The sequence below is a fragment of the Rhinolophus sinicus genome, chromosome 4 (assembly GCF_057876585.1).
Source record: "Rhinolophus sinicus isolate RSI-liver-muscle chromosome 4, RSI-T2T, whole genome shotgun sequence".
Lineage (NCBI taxonomy): Eukaryota > Metazoa > Chordata > Mammalia > Chiroptera > Rhinolophidae > Rhinolophus > Rhinolophus sinicus.
Genome location: NC_142504.1, coordinates 43,419,182 through 43,431,205, shown reverse-complemented (window position 1 = coordinate 43,431,205; position 12,024 = coordinate 43,419,182). Strand labels below are relative to the sequence as shown.

Here is a 12,024-nt window from a genome sequence, read left to right as displayed (position 1 = left end):
TACCAGAATAACTCATACAACAGACCATAAGTAGTTAGCACACGATCAGACTAAGTTACATTTCTTTAAGACCTTTTCATGATAAATATGTTCAGTTTGTGTCAAACTCACTTAATTAACATTTCCCGATTACCAAAAAAATATTTCAGAAATAAAAACGAGGTGCTGCAATATGATATTTTTGCTATCTTCAAGAACAGTCGAGAATAAGGTACTTTGGTAAGCCAAGTTGTCCCTACTGAATTGAATGAGAAAAAAAATATTTTATATATAATGAGATTCTGGTTAATTTAGTGAAACAATCAATTTCTTTACAAAGCAAGTCATAGAAAAGGCACTTGAATACCTGGTTAACATTTTATGAGTGCAATTTTAGGGAACTAATCACAAAAAGTTTATGACAAAGTGAGTCTAGCTTTAAAAAACATAAATTTAACAATATTAGGAATTTTGCCAGAGTTCCTCAGATTTCATTTGGTTTCTTTTTCTATTAAAAAAAATATTTTACATTCAAAATTTATTAGCATAATCTAACAGCATTGCCTCCTGATCACTTATATGCTTATAAAGTCAATATTTTTGGTGAGTATGGGAAAGTATATTAATAAGTCAATATCTTCTGTGTCCACTAAACTAAGCAAAGCAACTTACTGGACTAGAAATTGTCTGCTCCTGAGTTCTGAACTGCTACTTTTACTCAGTTATAGGCTGACTCTGGCCTTTTGGTGTCCGTGGGCCAATGTTTCTTAACCTGTCTAATTGGAAATAGCAGTGTGCTGTAGGATTGATTCCAAGTCAAAGTTTATTTTTAATCCTAACAGCTACTCTGTGCTTTACCCGTCTTTCCAAATGAGGGTAAGAGGGACCATTTGAATGACAATGACCTTCACCTTGAGGGGAAAAGGAGGTGCAGGACACCTCAGGTGTGCCTTTCAGGCTCACACATACATAAAGAATAGGTACTCTGCCCCAGTAGGTGAGATCTCACAGGGCTGAACTTCCCTCCGCGGGCCTCTTTTTGTTGTGTTTTGTTTTCCTTTTTTCTTTTCTTCCTTTTTAATGCCATATTTAAGGACAGAGAGAATTATACAATGAAATCTGAAGTTCAGATAGAACATGAAGTTTGGAGTGATAAAGAGACATTTATTTTATTTAATTAGAGTGACACTTGAAATGATAGCAATAAAACAAGAGAAAACAAAGCAGTTTTTCTTGAAACTCCTGGCTAAAAAAATACGAGTGAGTTTATCTAACAATCAATAATGTGAAAGTATTTGGGCTTCAGTGACTTGTAAAGCCAATGATGAATGCCCTCTCATGGCTAGTCTTCTAGACCTTGACCACAAGAACTCATTTGTTAAAAATAATGATGACCAAAATTCTTAACGTTGTGACGATAGCTGGAAAAAAAAATAAAAAAGAAAGAAAAACTCATTCTTTTATGTTAAGATAGCTTGAAAGGCATAAAAATACTTCAGAAAAATGTTTACTCTATAGTTCTCATTTCATCTGGTGTTTCCTACTCTCCAAAATTTATAACATGCATCTATTTGCTCTTTTATCAATTATTTTGTTTCCTCCAAAGTGTCTGTAAGATTAAAGAATTCCATTCATCATGCAAGTTCTGAGACTAATGGATGTTCAAACCTTAAAAACTTCCAACTCCTCCAGAATGAGCTCCCCACTGGCAGAGCTGTTTGTAGGAAGAACGACCACCTTCTGCACAGTCCCCCGATCTAGGGCAGAGAAACAAACGATGAGATGTTACAATACATTTTTTAAAGGAAAAAAAGACACTTACACATAAGATTACTGGCTTAGAATTTAAGATATCATTTGTGTAATTAGTCATTGAAAAGATACTGCATATATTAAGTTATTACTAATTTCGATACACTGATTTTTATCCAAAGCTCATGTTTAGATTGAGATTATGTATAATTCAAAAGGCACTAATATGAACATCTTGTATTTTGCATATGTTTTGTGTAGTCATGACGAGAGAAAAAAATAATATTTAAATGTGTTATGAAGTCAGAAGTTCTGTTTCTGAACCAAGTGTGTATTCCTAAAATATTAATATATAACTAAATTCGGCAATTAAGAATATTACTTACTTCTCCAAACCAAACTTTTAAAGACACTGCTGTAGTTTTGTTAACATTGACACATAATGATTTAATTATCTGAGAAAAAAAGATTACTATGAACAAATTTTTATAATAATTTCATTATAAATAACTACTACTAGAAACTAACATTGAGCTTTAATGGTGAGAGAGTTTAGACATAGTAAAATGTTTCACTTACTACTCAAAATAATTTCAAAGCAGAAATCTAACTGGTTTTATTTCAGATGTGGACATTTAGTCACAGAATAATTCTATCATTTTCATTAATCTTTTTTTACCAATTGGGAATGTTCCTTTGGACAATCTTAAAATATAGGGGAAAATTTGCAATTAGATGGGCCAGATGTAAAAGCAAATAAATAATTTACTCATATTTCTCGATTAGAGATTGCCCAAAACAAAGATGCCTAAATAAATGTAACACATAGAGAAAACGTTATTTATTTCAGATTTTGAATTAACATAGTTTCTTAGCTTATATAAGTGTTTCCTAAACATATAATTTGCCACTCTATGAACCACATGTTTAAAATAAATCAGTTAAGATTTAGTAATGTGAGTTTAAAGCAAATTTGTAAGTAATTTCATTAAGTAACAACACATTTCCTCCCCAAAGTATATTTCTAATAAAATAATTAATGAACTGCACCATGAATATCAAGTCATTACTTTTTTAATGTATGATCATGAAACTGTGAATTTATAATTTGGAAAGGTAAATTATCACAGACACTGAAACATTTCTTAGTTCTGTTGAGAAATGTTAAGAAGAAGAGTTAACTTGAACTGAGTTGTACAGGACTTTACAACTAGGAACCATTAGTATGAATACCACAAATCTCAAATCTCACATCTCAAACTGTCCTCTTTTCCACAGGCAAGAGTTACTCTGACGTAAAATATTCCATTTCATGTTTATAGTTTCTATTTATGAGCCTAATTGAAAGACTCAAAATAATTCTTAATAAAAAAACAACAACACCTCTACTTTAAACGGTTACCAACTAAAATATTAAAACCTACCAAGTAATAATAAAAATATACAGAAGAACAAGACTTAAAGAGATTTTGCCAGAACGATCCCTGAATCTTGTAAGGATACAAAATATGAGCACCTGATCTTAGAAGTTTCAAACTACACTCTGTAACTTAAAATTCATTTCTTAAGCCATATTCAAAAATAAATAACAATCTAAAAGTTTGGATTTTTCTTAGAAATTTCTGTTTCACTGACAAGCTTCCTCAGAATCAGCCCTGGCAACAATTTGAACTATTTTCTTGGAAAATAAGTAATGCAGTATAAATTGGAAGTGAAAAACATTTGGTGTTGCGGTGCAGAGACGTGTCACAATTGAAAATTGATGAACCTGGTTGAAGGTGTTTCCCAATTTCTATTAATAGTTCATCACAAAGAGCACAGGAAACATCTAGGGAAACACGATATACCAAAACACATAAAATGAAATCCTTGAAATTATAATAGCTAGGGCAGGATTTATGTGTGTGTGTGTCCGTGTGTGTCCGTGTGTGTGTGTATGTGTGTGTGTGTCTGTGTGATGGACAAGGGTGTAAAACCATCTTTGTTTTAGGTCATGTTATCATAAAGGTCAAACATTTTTCCTTTTTTTTTTAAGAAGTCACAACAGACTTTTATGGTTTCCTGCTGATCCTGTAAAGAAAGATCACTGCCATGCTACATGACAGCTTGTAGAGACTCTTTCTTGAATAGAGACTGAGCAGAAACTGTGTTTAACCATAATCCCAAATAAAACAGCATGAAAAGGAATCTTGATTACAGGGGTTCCCAAAGGAAAAAATAAAAACTATAGGCTTTGAAAAGAATTAAGTATCGTCAAAAATGAGACAATTGTCTCCTTTGTTACCTCATGTTTTAACTTACTGCAAGAGCAAAATTTTTTGTAACTCATTTCTTCCAAAAGAACCCACAACAAAAATACTTTATGCATGCCATTTATAAAATATTACACAAAGAGCAGCTATAAAAATTGGCTAATAAAAAGATATTGCAAAATGTGCTTTTGACTCATTTGCAATAAAATGCAAAACTTGTTTTTGACTCATTTGCAGTAAAAGCTAGAACACCCCCCTTTTATTGCCTGTCTTTCTGTATGAGTTATTGTTTTGCTGGTAATGATGAGTAAATTTAAGACCATTAAAGGGAAAACATATTTTTCCACAAAGTAAAACTGAACGTTAACTTATTTGAAACTGTTGTAAAAATATAAGTAAATTTAAGTACTGGTAACATTTCTACCTGAAAATCAAGTTTAAACAAAATCATAGAAATGCAAGATCCCCATAAAGAGACAAACATTTATGGATGCCTATTGCGGGCTGGCTCTATGAAAAAACGTACTATTTAAGTCTGAATTTCAAGAAAATACATATCCATTTTAATTCCTTCACTTTTCCACACTTTAACTTGTATTGGTACTTTATGAGATAGCATTTGTACAGAGCTATTCATTACACTGATTTGATTTTCATCTATGTATCACAAATAAACATATTTGTTCTTATTAGAATTCCACATATTAAAGTTTTTTATATGCATAAATTAGAATAGTCATTCAAATTCGTGAATTCAAATATGCATGGAACAACTTCAAATTCCTGTGATAATATTAATCAACACTATTAACAATGGTTAATTCAACTTTTATGAAACATTGAACTTATGTTTGGGAGGCCTCCTTTAAGCAAAAAAAATAAATTGTTTGGTTCTTTCCCAAACAAGTACAGAAAACGCGGTGTTCATAATTATAGATGTTGTGCCACAATGCCAGACCTCACTGAGACTGAAATACCTAAAAAGACACAGTAATAGTTCTAGTAGTTAATCAACAACTTAGGTGACTGCACATGATCTCTAGGATTTGAGCCTCAAAAACAAATATCTCGACTCTAGTGCACACCGTTTACAAGGTTCCACTCTGGATGTCTTTATATTTCTGCTCCTGTTACCAACTGCCTGATTCCCACAATCTCTAGATCAGATTCTCAAGAGACAGATTGAATTTGGTCTAATTTAATCATGACTAAAGCACATTATAAAGCAGTACTAAGTAGACAGTTCAACTGTCAAATGCTTGTGTCATTTCAACCAGTTGTGGCACTGGGAAAGAGACCATATATATGGAATTGCCCATGGCTCCTTCAGCAGGTTTGCATTAATGGGGTAGTTTCTCTCAAAATGCAGTACTGGTAGACATCTGTAGCTTTCTTTTCAAAACGTATTCACAAATCCTTCAGTTCCGTATATAGCAAATACTTTTGAGGTGTCCTTGGGCTGTTTCATTCACTACTAAGTAAGTAAGTAGATTTGGGATGTCTTCCATCCATTTTTATTCATTGATTCAACAAGAAATAATTGAGCAGCTTCAGTGTGTTAGGCACTATATCCAGTGTGGATGCAGAGATAAGTGGCATAACACTCAAGAATTTATGGTTCACAGTGTAGAATTTATGGTTTTTTGAGTAGCACATATGATCCCATTAAAATGTTAGTGATTGAAAAATACGCATTTTAGAATGTCCATAAAACTTCCCATTACTTATGTCTCCATAAAGCCATCTCTGTATCCTTCGGTTTGAAAATGATAACATCATTATCAAATGTTTTCCCTCTGGGGTTAGTCAGAATGGCATTCCTTGAATGTACTCACAACATAAATCCTTTTTATTGTTCTATAGAATTGGGATATTGCTTTTATTTCCTTGGGGAAAGCACCATGCCTACAATATAGTCAAAATAGTCAGTGAAGCAGACTATCTTCCTTTGATCCTCAAGCCTCAGTTTGTTTGTGTGTACAGTGTAAATAATAATTAGATCTTCTGTGATGGGTATCTGTTAACCAAGGTCTACGCAGCATCACTTCCCCTTCTTTTGATAACAACACCCTGACACATCATTTGGAAACAACACCTGTTTCATTTTCAGTCTACATGGTTAAGGAATAGTGTAAGTCTCTTCCAGCTCCGGAGAGGCGTACATCACAGGCTGGTGCAAAGGGCATTCCTTTGCCCTGTGATTCATGCAGGAGTAAGCACAGAAACAAGTCAGGGCCCAGCCCTTCCTGAGAATTAGGTAGGTGGGAACCTCTTTCTGAGATGAGGGCTATTCAAGACTTGTAAATCTGGAGGTGTTGGCGCCATCCTCACTACCACATGCTGAGGATTTACATTGTGAGTTCATTCAACAAATGCCATTCTTACTGCCCCCAGAAGGAAGGCATTTGATAACTATATTATCATCTTCAAACTAAAGAATACAGAGATGGCTTTATGTAGACATAAGTAATTGGGAGTTTTACAGACATTCTAAAATGCATCTTTCAATGACTAGCACTTTAATGGAAACACATATAAATTCCTGACAACATCATCTTAGCACGAATTCAGATACGTCTGAGGCTGCCTCTTTCATTTCCCAGTTGAACACACACATACACACACAAAAACATTTTTAAAACTAATTTGAGTAAGGTGTGTGGTCACTTTCAGTTGAAAGAATACTGACTAACAAAAACTGCATGAATAATACATGGAAATTGCTTAGCATAATGTACGGTGCACAGCATATCCTCAATAATTGCAAATTGTTTTCTAGTTGTAGCTCAACTAAACTTTTGACATTATTGAAAGCACCATTTTTTTCCTAAACCCCAATTTTCTCATTGATGAAATATAGATAATAGGTATACCTTGAATACAGTAAAGCATTGTTATGTGAATCAAGCAAAATGAATCTTATAAGTAATTTGCATCACGTAAACCTATACAAAAAGATATGTAGTAGATTCACCCATCCACATAAGTGATTTTAATTATCTTTTGTTGCATTGGATTTTTAAAGAAAATTCCCCAGAAAAGTTCTTTTCTGCTTTATATATTTTATGGCATCTAAGATTTTTTTTCTTTCTAATATAAGGAGCATAGCAGTATTATCCTTAAACCTTTCCACTGTTTCCAGACAGGAGAACAGCTTCTATTTCTAGCACAGAAAGTGTTGGCTCTCTCAAAGAAGTGATCAAACATAGGTCAGTACCCAGCGGGTCATGCCAATAGTCATTTATGTATCTAATCTGCTGAGTCTCATTTAAACTACAGTCCTCAGGGGCTTTCCCTAGAAATTGCTATGCCAACTGTCTGCTTGCCACTAGACTTCTGGTTACCTAAGGATTTGGTGTGAACACTGCCTCCTTAATCAGATATAGTCAGTCCCTTTTCCCTGGTTGCTAATGTTTAAAAATATTCTAGTTGGGGCCAGCTTCATGAGTGTAAGATCTGTTTAGTCAGACAAGTTCCTGAGGTCAGAAGGGACCATGCTTGGTTCAATGCTCTACTGTCACCTCCTTGAAATTCTTAATAATTTTAAACACGGGACCCTGAATTTTTATTTTATACTGGGCCCTGCAAATTATGTAGCCAGTTCTAGGTGTTGGTTTTAATAGCCATTTGTACCAGCTAAGGAGTGGCCTTATTCAATTTAGTAAAGACATACAAACCTCAAAGTCATTTATTCAACTCTTTCCTCCTTTATCTGTATCTTCACCATAGTGTCCCTAGATGTCAACCTAAGCAGCCCTGTGCATGACTTCAGAGGCAAATTATTGTACGAAAATCAGCTCTAGTATTTATCAACTCTAATTAGTATCAGAAAGATAAAATAATTATATTTGTTCAATGAAAACTCATCGTTTATTATAATTTTCTGAACCAATTTGTATATTAAAATATTAAAATATCTTAAAACAAACAAAAAAAAACACCACAAAAAACTGCAAAGGCTCTGTTTGGCAAATGAAAGCTTTATAGATAAATGAGGGAAGAATGACTAGACATCTAACTGTTAGTTTCTATAATTAGACCTTACTAATTGGCTGCCTTATTTTGTGTTAAAATATATTTTCATAATAGATTCCTTTTCATTGTTAGGTTATCAAACTGCAGCTATGGTCTTTTAATAGTATTTTTAAATTTGAGAATGAAATCATGAGTTTATAAAATAGTTATTAGTAGATTAGTGAATATACTTTTAAGAGGTGGCAATTCTATTCATGAATGCCCCCTGTTTACACACACACATAAACTAGGTCATTTAGCACAATTTGTCACATTTAGCAGAGCTTTTTACACTCAAAAGGTCATTTAAATGCTGTGACATAGACACTTTGGGCTTCAGCTCATGGGGCAGTCAGGCCGTTAGAACCCAGTTAGTCACCAATGGCATCTCAAGTGTCTCTATTTGAGGGGAGGCCCAGGGAAAGGCAGTATCAACAACTCCTATCTATTCAGCATCACAGACAGTGAGTTGATGTTGAAACGTTTGTAGGGTTGAACAAATTTGGATAGCATTGTGTTAGCTTAAGTTAAGCAGGTTTCTTTGCTGCACAACCTTTCAGAATGACTAAAATACTCTTCTGCCTGTGAGGCCAATACAGTATTCAGTGACTTTGCTAATACCATCATTTCATGAAACTCCTAGTCACTACCATCCATATTCGTTTGGAGACCATGTTCTAGTATACAAATAGCTTCTCCAAGTGTGGTGTTCAGACTACCTCACTCAAAATTACTATCATGCAGGGTCTCAGCTCCTGCTCCCCGCACAAGAACGCAGGATATGATGAGGGTAAAAAGGAACAACAACAGAGACACCGATAGGGGAGTCATACCACTATCGTCTCACTGGCTGCTGGGTTGGAGACACAGGAAGCAGGAGCCACATGATCTGCAACCCACCGCGCACTTTTCTGCCTGCCTGCCTGCCAACCAACCAACCAACCAACCAACCAACCAACCGATGTAGCCACGGCAGTTATATCAGTAGCTAATTGGCCAACTGGCCACAGCTGACGGCCAACCACAACCCGAGCCAGCACCTTTCCACGTGAGACTGAGAGCCTGGAGACTGCTCTGTGGGACTCTGTCCCCACAATTACCTAGAGAGTTTACTAAAAATTTAGATGTTCGTTTTCATGTCAGATCACAAACATAATTTTTGGAAGTGCTAATTGTAAATAAGCTTTACAGAAGACATATATACTTGCTCAAACATTTGAGAATCAGAAGGTGAACAACATAATTCTTTGTAATGTCTTTTATTCCTTGGTAATTGTCTGTATTTGTTAAAAAAAGAAGCTACTAAATTAGTTTTCACATAGACTAAATATTTATTTTCTTTCTGCCTAAATTAAGCTAAAATAACATATTGTCCTAACATATAAAGTTAAACTAAAAAAAGTAATTACTTTAGTAATATTACTTTAAATAAAGTAATTATTTAAAGTATTTTGCAATGTACTAAACTATGCTAGGATTATCCCTGTGGGGACAGAGCCAGGAGTGCAGTTTCCAGGCTCTCGGCCTCACATAGAAAGGTGCTGGCTCAGGTAGTAAATATACATCAACTGTGATTGGATGGTCATCAGCTGTGGCTAGTTGGCCATCAGCTGTAACCAGTGAGCCATTGGCCACTAATATAACTGCTGTGGCTACACTAGCAGAAAATGGGGGGCTAGCAAGAAGATGGTGGCTGAGCTAGCAGGAGCGGATTGCAGTTAGCACAGCGGAGTGCGAGTTGTGGATTGCAGAGAGGTGGACGGCAGGTTACAGATAGTGTGGCTCCTGCCTCCTGAGTCTCCAACCCAGCTGCCAGCAAGACTATAGTGGTATAACTCCCCTATCTATGGTTCCGTGGGTGTTCCTTTTTGGCCTCCCCATATCCTGCGTTCTTATGTGGGGAGCGGGACAGGAGACCCCACATGACACGCTGCATGACAATCCCCAAACAAAATTATAATAAAAACTTTCAGATATTTTGAAAATCAAGGTGTATACATGATTTATGAAAGTATAAAAATTCCCACTTAATCTGCAAACAGTAAAAAAATAATGATAAAACCTAGAGTTGACATTGATACAAGGAAATAGGAGTCTTCAAACACTTTTGGTAGAAATGCAATCAGAAAAACTTTCACAAGGGCAATCCAGCAGCTGGCCATGATGGAATAACTGAAACCAGAACAGCCTACCTGCAGTAAACGACAATAAAATTGGACAAATTATATGAGGTAATTCTTTCTAGTTAATGAATAGCAAATAGTGCAAGACTCAAATTAGGGAAATTCTCAAGGTCATTTTCATGCTCATTCAACTATCTGCCTGGGAACAATTTCCCAAAAAAGGTGCAGAGAGCTGGTGTCCAATAGTGCACGGTGGTCCCACTGAGATGAGGAGGAAGATATGAGAATTTGGGGCAGCAGAAACCAATGAATTCTGTGGCACACAGTATTAGAGAGAGGGTGCTGGCCAGAAAGTGGTTCCAAAGACCATTTGGAAATCCCCTGTGAGGCTGTAGCTGATTCCTGGCCTATATATTTGCATGGTTTAACAGACTGCACTCATGGTTTAACAAATTGCAGTTGCTATGGGGAGAATGGACTAGATAAATTATAGGTTCAGCAGTTCTGGGGAAGAACAGTGTGGGTGAAGTTGGAGTTCAAGCCCTACCAGAGTAGACAGATATCATTAACACCTTGTTAAAACTCCTGGCATCCAGCAGACACAAGAAAGGCTGAGCCTAGAAGAGTTAGTGCCACATTCTAGAGTAAGAATTACTGTAGGCCTGCTGTAACAAAAGCTGAAACCAAGATCTGATAAGACATACAAGAAAGAAAGTTTGGAGTTTGAGTCCTGCTAAATTCAAATAACTTTCGTTGAGCACAATAATTTTAATAGAGAGTAAAAGAAGTTGAAACAAATTCAAGGTGATCAACTAACAATTAACTGCCTGTGATAATAAGAATTAACCCTCTTCAGGAAAGATGGCAGAACCTAAATCGAAGGTATTATCTACAATGTCCAGGATTCAATAATAACAAATATGATTATACATCGAGAAAGAGAGAGAAAGAGAGAAAGAGAGAGAGGGAAAGTGAGAGAGAGAGAAAGGCTGAGGCAGGCGGGATATGTGTGGTCAATAGTCAAGATTATCAAGATGTTGGACTTAGCAAATAACAACTTGACAGCAGCTATGATAGCTATTATAAATATGCTAAAAAATAAAAGGCAACTGAAATAAAAGGAAGATGTGGCTATAATGAATGGGCAGATATAAAACTCAGTAAAGAAATAAAAACTATAAAATGTCAAATGAATATTTCAGAACTAAAGTACAATAATTGAAATAAAATTTTAACTCCATAGACTTAATAGTAGATAGGCATTAAAAGGAAAGAGTCAGTGAACTTGAATCCCAAGTAATAGAAGTTATCCAGTTGCAAGAACACAGAGAAAACAATGCTTGAAGAAAGTGAAAAGGTTCTTTTGGGCACGAGTGACATTATCTAATATACGTGTAATTAAAGCTACAAAAGAAGAACAGGGAGAGATTAGGGAAGAAAAATATATGAAGAAATAATGGCTGAAAATTTTCCAAATTTGATGAAACGTTTTACATTGACTATCTAGGAATTCAGTGAGACGGAAACTGGGTAAATATAAAAAGAAGCACAACTAGACACATAATATTTAAACTGCTGAAAACAAAAGATGTAGAAGAAAACTTTGAAAGCAGCTGGAGAACAAAGACATTATGTCATGAGAAAAAAATGTAACTATTGATTTTTTCTTAGAAACAATGGAGGTCAGTAGATAATGGAATGACATTTTTTATATGCTGAAAGAAAAAAAAAAGTTAACCCAGAATTCTATATCCAGGGAAAATATTATTTCTAAAATGAAGATTAAATCAATCATTTTTTAGACAAATAAAAGCTGGGAAAGTTTTATGACTGAAGACCTGCATTTGAAGAAATGCTAAAGGATGTCTTTTAGTCTAAAGGGAAGTAATGAAAAATGGAATTTC

General features: G+C 35.0%; 1 protein-coding gene across 1 annotated transcript in view; it reads right to left on the bottom strand.

Moving 5' to 3' along the window:
• SEMA3C (semaphorin 3C) overlaps nt 1-12,024 on the bottom strand; it is a 182,571-nt gene that overhangs the window by 28,972 nt on the left and 141,575 nt on the right. The window contains exon 13 of the mRNA XM_019746909.3: nt 1,648-1,736. Coding sequence (XP_019602468.2) covers nt 1,648-1,736 — 89 coding nt within the window. The remainder of the gene's footprint in view (nt 1-1,647; nt 1,737-12,024) is intronic.